The 19,229-nt window shown below is 37.3% G+C and overlaps 1 protein-coding gene across 1 annotated transcript in view; it reads right to left on the bottom strand.

Moving 5' to 3' along the window:
- enpp1 (ectonucleotide pyrophosphatase/phosphodiesterase 1) overlaps positions 1–19,229 on the bottom strand; it is a 92,155-nt gene that overhangs the window by 41,191 nt on the left and 31,735 nt on the right. Inside the window, exons 4-7 of the mRNA XM_061986678.2 lie at positions 16,637–16,703; positions 5,259–5,356; positions 5,116–5,195; positions 1,777–1,896 (exon numbers count right to left, since the gene is read on the bottom strand). Of these exons, the coding sequence (XP_061842662.2) occupies positions 1,777–1,896; positions 5,116–5,195; positions 5,259–5,356; positions 16,637–16,703 (365 nt within the window). The remainder of the gene's footprint in view (positions 1–1,776; positions 1,897–5,115; positions 5,196–5,258; positions 5,357–16,636; positions 16,704–19,229) is intronic.

The following is a 19,229-nucleotide window of genomic DNA, read 5'->3' on the forward strand; positions in this document are numbered from 1 at the left end:
TTTATGTGAAAATATTGGGGTCTTTTTTTAGGGTTTTAATTTAAATTATGTAAGAAAGTAATTTACTGGGTTTAATCTAAATTCAGAAGTGTGAATGATCTGATTTAAAATATTTGTATGCACGCAAACCTTTAGAATACCAATTGTGGAATTAAATAATTATGAAATGATTAATAAGCAAAGTGTTTACAAAGTACAATGAAGAAACATCCTGTTGATAAATGAGACAATTTTCCTGTTTCATATTCAGCAAATTATGTGAATTACAACCCAATTATCTATTCATGTGAACTTTATTTATTTAGTTACTTGTGTTACAGCTTGAGTACAAGAAGTAAACAAGTATGATTAGATAAAATCTGCTTCTTCCTACACCTTTTCAGACATGTTGAAAATTGTGACGTACCACATTGTAAGTGTATGCATGTTTGAAATAAATTAATACCATAACTATCGGAATTAATGAAATGTGTCATTTTTGTTGTCATAACTGGCAGAAATGTAATATTAGTAAATGCTTTAACTACCGTCTTTAACTGTTTATAGTACGTATAAGCAAAATAACCACCAGTGCCTCTTAATTAGCAAAGGGTAAAAAAAACAGCTGTGGCTGTAGGCAACCCCCTGATGTAGTTAAAAATATATACAGTCATGGTCAAAAGTTTACATACACTTGTAAAGAACATAATGTCATGGCTGTCTTGAGTTTCCAATAATTTCTACAAGTCTTATTTTTTTGTGATAGAGTGATTGGAGCACATACTTGTTGGTCACAAAATACATTCATGAAGTTTGGTTCTTTTATGAATTTATTATGGGTCTACTGAAAATGTGACCAAATCTGCTGGGTCAAAAGTATACATACAGCAATGTTAATATTTGGTTACATGTCCCTTGGCAAGTTTCACTGCAATAAGGCACTTTTGGTAGCCATCCACAAGCTTCTGGCAAGCTTCTGCTTGAATTTTTGACCACTCCTCTTGACAAAATTGCTGCAGTTCAGCTAAATATGTTGGTTTTCTGACATGAACTTGTTTCTTCAGCATTGTCCACACGTTTGAGTCAGGACTTTGGGAAGGCCATTCTAAAACCTTAATTCTAGCCTGATTTAGCCATTCTTGTTTGGGGTCATTGTCCTGTTGGAACACCCAACTGCGCCCAAGACCCCATAATAAATTCAAAAAAGAACCAAACTTCATGAATGTTTTTTATGACCAACAAGTATGTGCTCCAATCACTCTATCACAAAAAATTAGAGTTGTACAAATTATTGGAAACTCGAGACAGCCATTACATTATGCTCTTTACAAGTATATGTAAATTTTTGACCACAACTTTATTTATTTATTTATATATATATATATATATATATATACATACAACAAACGGTCAGTATCAAGAGTAGTCCGCATCCAGCAGCTTTATTTATGGCTGTGAAACTCATGTGGCACACTTCCAATACAATACTCCGTGGCATTAATGCTGACCGAGCTGTTTGCACATTTCTACTACTACTACTACTACTATTACTACTACAACTACTACTGCGTTGGCTCTGTCCATGCTGTGTTGCAAAATATACTTGTTAATAAATGACCACGTGGTCAAAAGACAACTACAGTACACTTTCCTTTCTACTTTCTCATGCACTCAAAACCATTATGCTAAATAAAAGCTAGTTCTATAAAAGTCGTTAACACATTTCTTTTGATTATTCTCTGCCTGCTTGGTGGTTTAGGTGAATACAAGTAGAGGTATGGCTTAATGGTCACTTACTGGTTCCCCCTGGTACCATTTGGAGTTGAACTTCTCCTCGGTTTTTAAGCTGAAGAATGCATTCCGGTTCACGTCGTACATCTTGTTGTCAACAATGCCGTGAGATTCCGGGTAAAGGCCCTGTAGAAATTAAACACATGGCACATTTATTTTTGGCCTGTCACAGTTAACGCATGCGATTACAAAATATTATCGCATTAACCATCTATTTTAGGTGCACTTGCTCCTTTACCACCATGAATAAGGTCTTATTTAAAACTAGAAGTGCAAAAAAGGCACCATTAGTAAATAATTCCTTGAAAAAAATCCTGAATCTAGACAGTGATCCAGATCACCCCCAAAATCCAATCCCTCGTATTTTTATTCCATTTGATATTTCCTGAAAGTTCAATGAAAATGCACCCATAACTTTCTGAGCCATGCTGCCAACAGACAAACCATAGCGAGTCAAAGGACACATGAAATTAGCATGTTTTTGTTTGTCTGTAGTGTCCAAACAGGCTGCAAGAGGGTTCACTCTTTGCAGCGGTCTCATTTGTTCTCTAGCACAGTGGTTCTCAACCTTTTTTCAGTGATGTACCCCCTGTGAAAATTTTTTTAATTCAAGTACCCCTAATCAGAGCAAAGCATTTTTGGTTGAAAAAAAGAGATAAAGAAGTAAAATACAGCACTATGTCATCGGTTTCTGATTCATTAAATTGTATAACAGTGCAATATATTGCTCATTTGTAGTGGTCTTTCTTGAACTATTTGTAAAAAAAGACATAAAAATAACTAAAAACTTGTTGAAAAATAAACAAGTGATTCAAATATAAAGATTTCTACACATAGAAGTAATCAACATAAAGTCCCCTCTTTGGGGATTGTAATAGAGATCCATCTGGATTCATGAACTTAATTCTAAACATTTCTTCACAAAAAAAGAAATCTTTAACATCAATATTTATGGAACATGTCCACAAAAAATCTAGCTGTCAACACTGAATATTGCATTGTTGCGTTGTAATGAATGGAATAGCCTACTTGATTTGATGTTCAGTTTATGAACTTACATTCATATTTTGTTGAAGTATTATTCAATAAATAAAGGATTTTTGAATTGTTGCTATTTTTAGAATATTTAAAAAAAATCTCACGTACCCCTTGGCATACCTTCAAGTACCCCCAGGGGTACGCGTACCCCCATTTGAGAACCACTGCTCTAGCACAATGAACTAAATGGAGTGAACCCTCTTGTCTTTGCAGGCTCGTAATGCAAACAAAGTGACATTTCTTTTTCCCATTTTTGATATTTCCTAAATGTTTAATCAAAATTACGCCCATAACTTTCTGCGTTAACTTGCTAATTAACCAATTGGCGAAGGGAATTAGCTTCAAATATGCTAGACTTGTTCTGCGGTTTATCAAAATTCAAAAGTGTGACTAATTGGGGTGCAACGAATATTTTATCATCAGCAATTATTTTTGATTAGTCGATGACTGCTTATTATGATTGCTGTGAGTCTGCCACTTTATTTCAACTCATTTTGAAAACCAATTAGAGTGAATTTATTCGCAACAAAATAAACAAATGTTTACTTTATTTTACAAAGTATATGTACAGTAAAAAATAAAACAATTAAAGTGAAAAAAATACATGTATCCAGTATTGTTAGTGTTATCAACATACACATTAAAATCAACTTGTCGGCAACAAATCCTTAAATAATTTTCATAATCAACGTTGATTATGTTGACTAATCATCGCTGCCCTGGTGATTAATCAGACTTTAAAAATTTGACGATTACGCTAGCCTACCAAGACCTACAGGATATAGAAAGAATGTTGATTTGTAATCCAGTTAATAAAATTATAGCAGCCTAACAAATGAGACAATGCAATACATTTCCCTCACTTACTAATTCTGCCTATTAGAACTGATATTTAACTTTTAGTACTGCAATTCTTTAAAACAGTGGTTCTCAAATTCAAGTACCCCTGGGGGTACTTGAAGGTATGCCAAGGGGTATGTGAGATTTTTTTTTTAATATTCTAAAAATAGCAACAATTCAAAAATCCTTTATAAGTATAAATAAAAACCTATCTTTTTTTCCAAATAGTTCAAGAAAGACCACTACAAATGAGCAATATTTTGCACTGTTATACAATTTAATAAATCAGAAACTGATGACAGTGCTGTATTTTACTTCTTTATCTCTTTTTTTCAACCAAAAATGCTTTGCTCTGATTAGGGGGTACTTGAATTAAAAAAATGTTCACAGGGGGTACATCACTGAAAAAAGGTTGAGAACCACTGCTTTAAAACATCCCGAACTGTACAATTCCAGCAAATATTTTCAGGAGAAACGACTTTTAAATTGTAATTAAAGCAATAATACTACGATATAACTATCCTGGTACCATAACTAGAACAGGGGCCTTCCAAACTTTTTCCACCGTTGGCCACTTAACAAAAAGTCAGAGTATGCGGGGGACATTTTGATGTTTTATTTTGAAAAGTAAAATGCTGAAAACAGACATTATATATGTTTAAAGACAAAAGTGTCAGCTTAGGTGGCAACGTGTACCATCTTTAGTAATTACAGGGGTGTCCATAGTGCGGCTATGGGGGCATTTGAGGACCGCAGCTAGAGTTTTGTTAAAAAAACAAAACAGTAAAAATGTAAGAAAAATGACAAAAAGCTGAAATGTTGATACTAAGAACTATTAATAATACAATTTGTCACTTATAACAAAGCTGACACTAAGTTTTGATTTAATTTGTAGCCTATTTATTTTTACAAAATAAAATATCAAGATGTCCTCCACATAATTTTCAAGCTTTATATCACATTTTTTAGCTTTTTTATCATTACATTGGCAACACTAAATTGGCCCTAGTGTGTGAATGTTGTCTGTCTGTGTTGGCCCTGCGATGATGTGGAGACTTGTCCAGGGTGTACCCCGCCTTCCGCCCGAATGCAGCTGAGATAGGCTCCAGCACCTCCCGCGACCCCAAAAAGGGATGAGCGGTAGAAAATGGATGGACGGATGGACATTACGTCTTTTTTTATTATATTTTTACTAACATGTTGCAGGGCGACATAACCCGAGCTGCGTGCCGTAAATGGCCCCCTTTTGCATGCCCCAAACTAGAAAGTCCTATGGTTAAGATCAGTGTTTTTTTCCCACATATCAGGCTACTTCTAGGTTCATGGGGGATGATAGCTCCTTTATCCGGATCAACACTAATGTAAGGGGTTCTTTCTAAGCCATACCAAGGAAAATAGCTTTGCATATTTCTGCCAACTGCATCTCTATCTCAACAAAAAAAGGCAGTTTTGACAATCAAGACTCACAGTGACGATGCTGTAGTGGTTTGGAAAGGTCTTTGTGGGATACATAGGCCTTATATGTGGCGTACTTGTACCCGAGGCTCCTGCAACACAACGTTTGACATCAGGGTGTTTCATAAACCAACAAGGGTCCAGCAGTGACTTACGCAATTTGGCGATAACGGGTATGTGGCTGATGTGATCTTTCAGATATCCCGCCCGAAAACCATCCAAGGACACCAGGATGAGGGGGGACCTTGGGAAACTGAGCACGAGGGAAGGAAGATTAGTGAGACATTTACAAGGATGCAAACTGATAGTTTGTAAGTAAAGAGGGGATGGACAAACACTGTATAGCCCGAGTTATGACCATTGTTGTTGCCTCGGCAGCGTGGGCAATGCACTACAAACAGCTCTTTCAGGCCTCAAAAGAAGAAAAAAAAGTAAAAGACTGAGAGGCAAGAAGACGACAAAGGTGTCTACTGTTGAAGAATTAAGAATTCTCATCTCATTTCTTTGTTTCCTGAGGTCACCGTCTTCTCATTTTTCACTTACTCGCTTGTAAGCTAACCGTGCTGTTCGGTGTGTAACTTTGCAACTGATGGAAGAATCACATTCTAAAGACGTGTGTAGTAAGAAAATGTCAAAACAATGCTTCCTAATAAAAAAATTACCAAAATGAAAATCAAAAGGCTCCTACTGCACTGTGGGTTGTAGTGTACGCAGATGGAGGAAACAAGTACAAACCAAAATCAAATTTGAAAAAAAAAAAAAAAAAAAAAAGGTTTTATTTACTACAAACAAGCAAGCAAAGAAACAATTAATGTGCCTCTTCCATTCCGAATAAAAAAAAAACAACTTCCCCACCCAGGTGCATGCTGGTCCCTCAGCAACAGCCTTAATAATATGTTCAATATTTACCTTATTTTGATCATTTTAATGAATTTCTTCAGCGCATTGATTTACGTTTCCATAGCAGCGCACTTCCGACTTCTGGCAACAAATGTGTTCCTACTTCTAGAATCCAACACGATTGTGTTTTGTAAACATGGCAGACTTGGTAACAAACGACGACGACTATTTTTGGAAAAATGAGGATTCACAACTTTATCTTTTTGAACCTGAATATACTGAGGATGAAATACTGCTTCTAGAAGCCAGCACCAAGGAAGAGTAAAACGGAAAAGCATACAGAAACTAAGAGAGTTAGGTGAAAGTGACTCCATCTATCTATTTTCTACAGCTCGAAGCTGCAAAATGTGGAATTTGAAGCCATGCTACTACGACATAAATGGAGTGCTTACCCAAATAAACCGGAAACAATTTCCCCGGCCAGCTGGACCAAACGTACAACTGTCCATCGAGTGAGTCACTCGTGATACACGCATCACATCATGTGTGTATCATGACAGACAGCATACGCTGTCTTGCTTGCAATGTACAAACATAACATGAAGTGTGGGCTAATACTTTACAATAAACTGCAACGATTAGTCGACAGTAACATTTGTCGTCGAGGATTATATTTATCGACAATCGTCGTGATGTCATCACTCGTGTTTTTCCGAGTGACATGTAAAGTGTGAGAACATTTTCTTTTCTTGTTAAAAACATGAATACCTTGCTCATTTTGCAAAGCGGACCTCGTTTTTATGGCAGTCAGCTGTGATACGCCAGCATTTAAAGCGGAGACATGATGTCAGACATCTGGAGGGAGGAAACGGACTCAGCCTTGGTAAGAGTGTTAGCTTCTACCTTGCTAGCTCGCTAACAAGAGTGAGATGAAGTTGTGTGAAAAATAACTAACATTTTAGCCAAAGTCAGCCAGCTAAACTTTGTCTAAATCAATTCAAGTACGTTTTAAAGCAGCGTCAATTTGCAATGCCGTAAAAAAAAGGCACAATATCAAACATTAAGAATTAATCAAAGATATAATTCTACCCATTGAGTCTATTAAAGTGCTAACACTGTCAAGAGTTAGTAAATAATCAATATACCAGTGTGCAGATTTTTAAACATCACAAAATGATTATCTTTGAGGGGAAGATAGATTTTGTGTTTTGTTGTTTTTATTGCCGCTAATACAACTTTTTTTTTTTAAATATATAAACAAGGTTATTTTTTTTTAGCACTTTGCCTTTTCTTTCTTAATGGAAACATTTTATAATTTATTTTTTTTCTAACAGCTGAATGAGCAGCTCAGTTACACGGAAAATACATTATAAATTAATTAGTCATCTTTGTTTTTTGTAGGCACATGCCTAAAATAACTTAAGCTGCAATTAAGTCGATGGAAAAATGATTGCCATTAAATTTGTACAATTTATTATCCGAGTAGTCGACTAATCGTTAAAATAGTTGTTGACTAATCGACTATCAAAATAATTGTTAGTTACAGCCCTACTTTACAGATAGATACTGTAATATGATTGTTCATGTTTTTCAGTCATTACAAAGTGGTGTCCTATCGCCGTGTTGTGCATTACAAATTCAAACGTGTTGTCGTCGAAGCTAGCTTATCTCTTGCCGTAGCTAGCTTTTACGGCTAATACCGAAGCATACCTATGTGTTACTACGCTGGAAAAAAGTTCTTCAGTGGGGTCATTTGATTTTTTTTCTACATTTAAAACACTTTCTTGTGGTCTACATAACATGTAAAGGTGGTTCTATAGTCAAACCTTTGCATAGATTAGGTTTTACAGATCATCTTCAAGCTGCTTTTTGACCGTCTCTTCAGGATGCGCCGTCTTATTTACGTGGTTCGACTTTGACTGCTCCGTCTCGTCATCCGTGTTGTAGTTTTTAGCGCTTCCATAGCGGGTCAACTGACAGATCAAGTTCAAACTATACGAGACTTGGTATTAGAAATGGAAACAGCAGAGTCTGCCCCACAAGAGGATAGAGAAAAGGAGCTTATTCACTACAGCAGGGGTGTCAAATGTACGGCCCGTACAACAGGTTTTATCCGGCCCGCGGGATGAGTTTGCTAAGTATAAAAATGAGCCAAAATTAAGGAATGAAAGAATCTGCTGTTCTAAATGTGTCCACTAGATGTCGCAATAGCAATTCTTTGTATCATTGTAGATTATGCTACATATGTAAAAAAAAAATACAAAAATGTTAGTGCACCAGTTGAGGAAAATAAGCAAACTAGTAATAACATCCTGTAATTTGATTTTGATATTTTTTTTTATCTTGATGGATTGAAAATTAACACCAATGAGTTGACTGATGAACATTATCACAATTTACTCAGAAAGTATAAATAACGACAAATAAAGATAGAATACTATTAACCGCAACATGTAAGTGTAAAAAAACCCTAACATTATGATTTGTACATTTTCAGAATGTGCTTGTTCTATTTTTAAATAAAGAAAACAATCTGAAGTTGTCTTTATTTTTAAGTTATCATGCCGTCATTTTACCAGTCCGGCCCACTTGGGAGTAGATTTCTCTCCATGTGGCCCCGATCTAAAATGAGTTTGACACCCCTGCACTACAGCATTATAATCGTGCAAAGCTCTTCACCATTGGGGAAAAACATCACATTCCAAACGGCTCCTTTGGAGGAAGTATGAAGGAAGGTAAGATTGTCTTATAAATATCTCCGCCATGCCTCCATGGTTTGATTTTACATTTTCAGGACTTATCCAGATCCCAAATACACAAAAAAACAGGTACTAATAGGTAAGAACAGTTGATTTAAATGTAGATTACTGCACTCCAGTTTCCCTCAATTGTATCAATGCATCAAGCCCTTTTCATGACCAGATAGGGTTGTCATGGCAGGAGTCGTAACAGGACATGTCTCAATAAAAAACAAGAACACACAACCGAATAAGGGTTTGAGTCTTATATCCTGACTGCACTTTATACTTTAATCTACTGATCTGAGTTGTATGTCCCCAACCAACTGTGACAGCCTGAATTAGTTTGTCTAAACTCATATTTGCCATACAGTTTTTCTAATCCACCTGTGAAAGAGTTGATGGAACCTAACTGAAGTCAGCAAAAAAAGACACTTTAACTTATGACACATGCAATTAAAAAAACTAAAGTTGTTCTATATGAAAAATGTAACAACATTAAAGCAATGTTGTCTAATAGTTCTCCAGACAGCTCAAAAGCAAAACAGGATAACAGGAAGCATAGCCTCCTTCATAAATAGCTCATGAGCAAATGTTTGCATTTTCTAAGCATGACAAATCACACCTGAGGTTTGCTAAAAACAGCAGAAAGAGGATGTGAAATACGGACACACTGCATTTAAAGATAATAAGAATAATTTAATTCATAAACTTTTTGCTTGTTTTCGCCCCAAGTCTTAATGAGTGTCTGGTGCACACGTCTGAGCGCTGAGTCATCATTAGCCAGGTTTTCCACAGAACTAGTCATTTTTTCCACACCGTCACAAAAACAATCACTTCCACCTAAAAGGAGTCACGAGGAAGCTAAAAAAAACAAAAAACATCCAAGACCACGACAAACAATCCTGATTTTTTTTTCTCCCCTGGAGCCACTGCTGCAAAACAGCCTGCTGCATGGAAACAATGGCCTTCACTCACACCACGACTCAATGGTTTTATTTATAAAACAAGCTAGTTTACATAAAGAGTTAAGAATCGGTCTGATGAGATTACAACAGGACAGTTTAGATTGGAATACATAGACAAGAGATAAACACTTCTTTCGGGGGCCACTATTCCGTAAAAACCAGCATCCTCTATAGTAGATATTTGATTTTGGTCTATTTTGTCAGTGTTACAGGAGCGCTCAGCTGTTTAAGGATAAGTATTTTTTTTTTTTTTTTTTAACTGAACCCCCGGGCCACCAATCCAATAGTCCCAAATGGTGAAAAAGAGAGGACATCAAATAGAACCTTGAGGGACACCACTTGTGCAACTAAAGAAGTTGAGCAAATAATTGACTGCATGTAAAGTAAACAAGACAGCATAAATCACATTACGAAAAAAAAAGTGTAACTGTCAAAAAAGAAGAAGACTTAAAGGGGTGCCTTGAGGAACGCCTTAGTTATGTAAATCTCAAGTTTGGATGCCAGTGTTTGCTAGCAAGGTTAAAATGTCAATGCAAGGATCTCTCAGTGTGTTAACAGTAATCAAAGTTCCTCTATACACCAGGAGCACTCTACTGTTTTTAGGAGTTTGCAGCTCAAATGTTTGTCTACCAAGTCCGAACTATACTCCGGGGCCAGTATGGCGTAATTCCCGGGACGGACTTGGCCCACAGGCCATCCGTTGAATAGACCTGACATCTATATTGTTTTAATGTTAATGGCAACTAGAAAATGCAATTTCCTTGGACAATGCGTGTTAATGCCCAAATGCCAAAGCTGATGTAATTTGCTGAAAGAATGTGGAATTATTTAAGAACATTTTTAAATGTAGGAATGGTTTGAATATTGAAGAGTTGAAGCTCAACTGAAATGCTAATGAAACGGCTTGATTTTGAAATGGTTTGAATTTTGATGATCGGAGACGTTACTGAAACGTAGTATGAGTATGTAAATGTTAAATATATGTTGTATTAGTTCCAATTAAACCATATGACTCATTGGGTGTACGGCTGCGAAATTAGTTAAGTAAGCATGCCAAAGTTAACTTAATTTAACCCTTCTGGTTCAGTCCATGCTCTTGGTCCCTCTGGGATTTGAACCTTGGTGACTGGCGTGAGACCACTATGCCATCTACTTAGCTAAACGCCCTATCACTCCAGTGTCCAGCATTGGTTAAAATTGACATGCATCTACCCAGAAGTCATTGCAGCAACGGTAACTACATTTTCAACTAATTGTGTATAAATCAATGTTTTACAATAAAATATGCTACCTGATGGTATAAAACATTGCATTGCTGTGACAAAACTGCTGTTATGTCTAATGTCAGATTAAATCAACGTTATTTGTACAACAACAAATATATTTCCTGCTCGTGCGGAACATTTCCTTGCAGTCAAGGTTATTTTAATAAAAAGGGTGGTAAACTTAATAATATTGTCCAATATTTTGGAAAAAAAACCAAGAAGTTTTCCGGTTTGATAAATAATGTGAGTGTGAATGTTGTCTGTCTGTGTTGGCCCTGCGATAAAGTGGCGACTTGTCCAGCTGCATTTTGCCCGAATGCAGCTGAGAAAATGGATGGATGGATAGTTTTAATGTATTGAATAACACAAATGTTTTGATGGTGGAATGGTCGAAATTGGTTGAAGGACGTGGGAGGAGTAGTCGAAAGAAGAAAAGTTAAGTTAAGTTAAAGTACCAATGATTGTCACACACACACGAAGTGTGGCGAAATTATTCTTTGCATTTGACCCATCACCCTTGATCACCCCCTGGGAGGTGAGGGGAGCAGTGAGCAGCAGCGGTGGCCGCGCTCGGGAATCATTTCTGGTGATTTAACCCTTAATTCCAACCCTTGATGCGGAGTGTCAAGCAGGGAGGTAATGGCTCCCATTTTGTAGTCTTTGGTAAGACTCGGCCGGGGTTTGAACTCACAACAAAGGGTGAAAATACCGGAAAATTATACATTTCTGTAAAACCGGTAATTTGGGGAAAGGTTTGTTGAATGAGCCCGCGTGTCCTGCAAGTTTAAAAGTTTGAACTGGATCAATCGGATGAACGATGTGAGATTTAGACGGATGAAAAAAAGCTATGGAACAATAGTAAATAAATGAATTTTGGTGTAGAATATCATGTCATGCCATGTCACAAGGAATTAACACAACTCATGTAAAGTGAATTTAATTGTTGTGGAGGGCAACTGCCACCATAATAATACTTTGAATAACTCTAACAGTGGTTCTTAACCTTGTTGGAGGTGCCGAACCCCACCAGTTTCATATGCGCCTTCACCGAACCCTTCTTTAGTGAAAAATAAAAAATAAAAATTTTTCAAATTAAGGACAAAGTTATGTTTTTTTACTGGTGCACAAAATGAACCAAGCATGAACATCACCTTGTTCAAAGAACAACACAAACAGTGCATGAACTCACAACAAATTACACACCTGCAAATCAGATGGAAAATTAGAGGGAACATTGTTTGGGGGTTATCCATAATACGCCGATAGGGAGAAGTTTTTATTTACACGATGAGTTGGGTGTGTCTTGACCTCAGCGGCGGAGGCTCCGCCGAACCCCTGAGGCCGACTCACCGAACCCCTAGGGTTCGATCGAACCCAGGTTAAGAACCACTGCTCTAGATGAACATGCAACGGTTTAAGTTACATTAAAATTAGAATGAAGTAAAACAACCCACCATGGCCAGGAGTCAAAACCTACAGCATGTACCACTACACTGTTTAGGTACAATCATTGTGTAAAAGTACTGTATATTAGCATTAGTGATGGGTCAATCGCAAACGAGGGCCGACTCTGAAGTGTACGACGGGAGCCGGTTTGCGATACCGGTATTAGTATAGTACCGCGATGCTATACTGCCTCTAAAAAGTACCGCCCCCCCCCAATATATGATCCTGTAACGTCTTGGTATCGAATCGATACCCAAATTTGTGGTATCATCCAAAACTAATGTAAAGCATCCAAACAGAAGAATAAATGATTATTACATTTTAACAGAAGTGTAAATAGAACATGTTAAAAGAGAAAGTAAGCAGATATTAACAGTAAATGAACAAGTAGATTAATAACTAATTTTCTACCCCTTGTCCATAATAATGTAGACAAAATAATAGAATGGAAAATGAACATGTTACTGCATATGTCAGCAGCTAAATTAGGAGCCTTTGTTTGCTTACTTACTACTACAAGTTTTCCTCATATGTTCACTATTTTATTTAAGGACAAACTTGCAATAAAAATCATGTTTAATGTACCGTAATATTAAAAAAAATAAAAATAAAGCCAATAATGCAATTGTTTTGCGGTCCCCTTTATTTACAAAAGTATCGAAAAGTACAGAAAAGTATCGAAATACATTTTGGTACTGGTATCAAAATACTGGTATATCGGGACAACACTACTGTAAATATACTTTGTCTAGGACATCGTGTGCGCTTCACATCACCATGCGGGGATCATCCTCTCTCAATATATGATCTTTGGTCATGCACAGCCCGCTACAACTCCAACAACAAAACAAAGAAGTCAACTTTTACTTTAAACATTATCCAATCAGAAATGTGCTGTGAACATAACATTTACATTAAATCATACTGGTGTAGGTGCCGCCCCGCCCTAAATGCAGAACACGCTCTCTGAGTAGGGCTTCGCGATCAGTGGGGGGGGGGGGGGGGGGGGGGGGGGCATTTTGCGTGATGAAGCACATTAAAATGTAAATTATTGAATGACATGAAAGCAACATTTAGTACTTGCTATACAAACCAGAAGGTCTTGGGTTGGAACCCTGGTCGTAGTTGGAAATGTGGTATGTTTTTAAATGTATGTTTTAATTATGTTAAAGTTGTTTAATATGCTAAACTTCAGGATATTAATAAAAATGTGGACTGTTACAAAATCAAGCTGATTATCAAAAATGTTAGATGAGTGACAGTTATAGCTCAATTAAAACTTTTGTTATTATGGAAATCAATTTTTTTGCTCTTAGTAATATAATTTATATGGTGCTGGGATACCCTTGATTTCAGCCTTTCAAAGTTCCTCTTGGACCACCAATTTTTGACCCCGATATTTGTCAAATCCTAGTTACAGCCCTGAGAGAGCCGCATTGATCAACATGTGTGGCTGTGGCAGCGTCTGTGTGACAACACTGCGCAGGAGGGGGAGGGAACGTTACAGGCATGGCATGGAGCACAAGAGACGAGAAGGTTTTTACCATTTTACCGAAGAGTGACAGCAGGAAAAGGGGTACGATTTAAAACACATTTTAAGTGTTAAGACTCCGAAACGGCAGAGTGTACACCTTGTAAGATTAAAATAACAGGACTACCGTATTTTCCGCACTATAAGGCGCACCTAAAAACCACAAATTTTCTCAAAAGCTAACAGTGCGCCTTATAACCCGGTGCGCTTTATTACGATTCATTTTCATAAAGTTTCGATCTCGCAACTTCGGTAAACAGCCGCCATCTTTTTTCCCGGTAGAACAGGAAGTGCTTCTTCTTCTACGCAAGCAACCGCCAAGGTAAGCACCCGCCCCCATAGAACAGGAAGCGCTACCGCCCGCCCCCGGAAGAAAAAGAAGCGCGCGGATATTTCGTTTCATTTCCTTTGTGTGTCTACATCTGTAAAGACCAGACTACAAAATGGCTCCTACTAAACGACACGCTTATAACGCAGAATTTAAACTTAAGGCAATAAGTCATGCCGAAGAACACGGAAATAGAGCAGCAGCAAGAGAATATAACATAAATGAATCAATGGTGCGTAGGTGGAGGAAGCAAGAAGATGACCTGCGCCAGGTAAAGAAGACAAAACAGAGTTTCCGAGGGAACAAAGCACGATGGCAACAGTTGGAGGACGAACTCGAACAGTGGGTTGTTGAGCAGAGAGCAGCAAGCAGAAGTGTCAGCACCATCACTATTCGAATGAAGGCAACGCTAGCAAGCGAACTTCACCTGGATGATTTTAAAGGTGGTGCTTCTTGGTGTTTCCGGTTTATGAAAAGACGCAATCTCTCCATCCGCACACGGACCACTGTTTCACAGCAACTGCCTAACGACTTTAAAGAAAAGCTGGCTACTTTCCGTGCATATTGTAAAAAGAAGATAGCGGAAAAAAAGATCCGGCCAGAGAACATTATCAACATGGACGAGGTTCCACTGACTTTTGATATTCCTGTGAACCGCACTGTTGATACAACGGGAGCACGTACGGTGAATATTCGCACCACAGGGAATGAGAAGTCGTCCTTCACTGTGGTTCTAGCTTGCCATGCTAATGGCCAGAAACTTCCTCCCATGGTGATATTCAAAAGGAAGACCTTGCCAAAAGAGACCTTTCCAGCCGGCGTCATCATAAAAGCTAACTCGAAGGGATGGATGGATGAAGAAAAGATGAGCGAGTGGTTAAGGGAAGTTTACGCGAAGAGGCCGGGTGGCTTTTTTCACGCTGCTCCGTCCATGTTGATATACGACTCTATGCGCGCCCACATCACAGATGGTGTCAAAAAACAAGTGAAGCACACAAATACAACACTCGCCGTCATTCCGGGTGGATTAACCAAAGAACTCCAACCGCTGGATATTGGTGTCAACAGGGCATTCAAATCACGAGTGCGAACGGCGTGGGAAAAATGGATGACCGAAGGCGAACACACCTTCACTAAGACGGGCAGACAACGCCGGACGACATACGCCAACATCTGCCAGTGGATTGTAAATGCCTGGGCAGATATTTCTGTCACAACTGTGGTCCGAGCTTTCCGGAAGGCAGGATTCACAGAACTGCTGCACAACAACAGCGACACTGAATCCGATGACTTCGAAGAGACGGAGCCGGCCATTTTGGAACCCACGCTTGCGCAACTTTTCAATTCGGACACCGAAGACGAAGAATTCGAAGGATTTACCGGTACGAATGAAGAATAACTTCAGAAAGTGAGCGCTATGTTTATTTTGTGTGTTGTGACATTAACGTTCGAGCAACATTACCGGTATGTTGCTATTGCTCTACACCATTTTGAATTTTACTATGTTTGTGATTGCACATTTGTACATTTTGGGACAGAGTTGTTAGAACGCTGGTTTTCAATATATTATTAAAGTTTGACTGAACTATCTGACTGTTTTTTTGACATTCACTTTAGCGCAGCGTTTTTTTGACATTCACTTTAGCGCAGCGTAGGCGCGGCTTATAGTCCGGGGCGGCTTATTGGTGGACAAAATTATGAAATATGTAATTCATAGAAGGTGCGGCTAATAATCCGGTGCGCCTTATAGTGCGGAAAATACGGTAATAGCAGGACTAATCATCAAACAGTGAAATGGAGTTGGAGAAAAGATCAGCAAGGGACTCTAACTCATGCAACTGTTGCTGCTCCTATGTCTGTAGCATCACCGAGTAGATCTACATCCCAGAGCTCCATGAGCCAGTTTTTGCACCTGAGCAAAACAAGACTCAATTGATCAAAAACTTTCAAATTAAAATGTTTTTTTAATTTTTTTATTTAAAATACCTTCATTTAGAGGTTAAGTCTATTAATAAAGCCATATAAATAATGTACAATCGTTTATATATATATATATATATATATATATAATATATATATATATATATATATATATATTTTTTTACATTAATATTTCATTTCTCACATCATTTGGTAATTATTTTTTTTCACTTAATTACCAAATTATGTGAGAAATGAAATATTAATGTAAAAAAAAAAAATTATATATATATGTATATATATATATATATATATATATATATAATTAAGTGAAAAAAAATAATCTGAGGAGCCTTGGGAGCCAAAATTCCACAAAGAGCTGAAATTCCCATCACTAATTCACATATTTTTCCCAAAATCTTTGGTTAAACTCTAAATTCTACCACTTTTTGTTTGAGGAATGTACTGCATTATTGCAAAAATGTTAAAGATATTACCTTGATGGACACTGTGGCTGTTCACTTCCCGCTGTCGCTTCATACTGCAGCCAGAGCTCACCGTCACCTGGAAAAGTGAGAAGAAGAGTGTCTGGGTTATATTTACAGTATAAAAATGGTAAAAAAAAGAAGTTCCCATCACCAGGTAAAAATATGCATGTGCTAAACGCTAAACATTTTTTTATATTTTAAGACAAATTCAATACATTTCAGCTTTTTCTTGTTACATAATGCCTTTTTCCTCATTTTTGCTTTATTTTATTTTTTGAATGCGTCACAGGCCCACACTAACCTAGTTATTAACTGTCTGGAATGGACTTATGCTGTCCTTTAGTTAGTCGAGTGGTCATTTTTTTAGTGACAATTTAAGATCATAATGCAGTGAGTTAAATGATGCGGACACGTTTGTTACTGGATACTTTCCAATACGCTTCTGCCTTTGTGTAAGTATTATGGAACTTTAATTATTTGATACCTGTTTATATTGACAATGTGCTGTCTTAGACTGTCATAGTGTTCAATTAAGGACACGTATTACATATAGCTTGTGTGCTTAGCTGTTGTGGAGCTGCTCGCGTTTAGTAGCCAAGCCCTATAGCTTTTTAGGCTAATCTTTGTAATTCACTAAAATAGAAGAAAATACCAACATTGTGTGTTTTTGGAGGACATTTAGATGGCTTTAATAGAAGCTTATATGAGAAAGTTTCAATGCAGGCCGATATAATCCGATAATTGTTTTTTGCTGACATCGGACTGATATCAATATCGAAACGAGTCACCCATAGGCAGCGGCGTGGCTCGGTTGGTAGGTTGGCCGTGCCAGACATTTGAGGGTTCCAGCTTCGATATCCACTTCCACCATCTTAGTCACTGCCGTTGTGTCCTTAGGCAAGACACTTTACCCACTTGCTCCCAGTGTCACCCACACTGGTTTAAATGTAACTTAGATAATGGGTTGCACTATGTAAAGCGTTATATAAATGTTATTCACTTCACTCATAGGTTGACTTCTCCCTTAATATAGCGACAATTTCCCTACGTTGGCAACATTGATCTCTCTTGCCACGTCATCTTATTCTCTGGCAGACCAGGTGCTTTTGAGCAGTGTTTTAAGAATTTCAGTTACCACCACCACCCTGTAACATCTATTTATATTAAAGTATAATGGTATATTTTTGGGAGTGAAACTAATACATGCATACGTAATTCAGCACAAAATAAATGTTTAAAAAAAAATAAAAAAATAAAAATAAAATGTTTAAATCAATATATTGAACCTTTTACTCTATCCTTGATTTGTTGTTAAATAAAATAAAACTTTTTTTTCTGCTTTTGTAATAAAAAGTATGACTTAATTACTAAAAGGCTGTTTATTTAAAAGTTCATTGAAACTGTTCATTAAAAAGCGTGAAAAGTAATTGAATGGATTTTGCAAAAAATTAAGGTTTTAAATGCCATTAAAAAGCATTACATTTGATGTCCAGAGGCAAAAAACTTTAATGGAGTGAAATCCTACATGCTATTAGCGAATCACAAGTTGGCGATTAAACGGCGCCAAATTTATTTGGAGTGACCAACAAAGCAACTTCTGCTGTCGCCTCGATGCCACCACAACTGGCAGCTGCTGCTACCACTCCAGAAAAATACATTTGATTAAAACAGTCTTGTGAACCAATTCTATTTCATTAGAAAGTAACAGGTAATGTAAAATTTTTGCTTTTAAACTATTCTAGATCATCATTGTCAAATGCTTACTTTTTTTTTCCCGCACAGACAATTGTAATGTTTTGACCATCCATCCACCCATCCATTTTCTACCACTTGTCCCTGCACAGTATAATATTGATCTGCAGTAGGACAAGGGCATTAAATTGGTTTTAAAAAAAAACATGACACATTAAATTAGATTTGTTGATACCTGCAGAAACCCTGTTTCAGATGGAAAGTCTTTTTTTGGGCTGGTTTGGACATGCTTATTAATCTCCTTTCTTACAGTAAACCATACCTGACATCTTTCTTTACAAAAATAACTCAGTTTAGATTTACATTGTTTATTGTTTTTTTGCATTTCCAACACACTTGTGATATTTGTTATTTAGCGACACAAGAGCATTAAAATATCTCAGTATGAGACAGAGCAGCTGCACACTCCTACCATAATAAACAGTCACAAGACTATCTCAAGGGTATATGGATGATAAATGTTTCTCTAAAAGGATGACGTATTTCCTGAAATGTTTCTTCTCATCTACAAGGCGACTCCAACCCAAGAAGGCGCAGTCCATCGCTCGGCTCGATTGCTCCCGGCTGGCTTTCTCAGCATGATGCTGAGAAACTTACTGCCTTGCCAGACCAGAAGTGAAAAAAAATAACCCCCAAAACGGCCCATTTCTGGTCTCAAGAGTCAAGTTTCTGTGGTGGGAGTAGGTGAGGAGAAACTCTCGCGAAAGGAATCAATGGAAGCGTTCTTACTGTCATTTCTTCTATTTTTAAACAGATTTTTGGTACAAATCCCACACAAAGCAGATCTGTCTCATGTCTAAATAAAGTTGCGGTTTGAAGTCCGATTCCTTCCATATGTTTTTCATCTGAT

This window comes from Nerophis lumbriciformis, linkage group LG26, assembly GCF_033978685.3.
Source record: "Nerophis lumbriciformis linkage group LG26, RoL_Nlum_v2.1, whole genome shotgun sequence".
NCBI lineage: Eukaryota > Metazoa > Chordata > Actinopteri > Syngnathiformes > Syngnathidae > Nerophis > Nerophis lumbriciformis.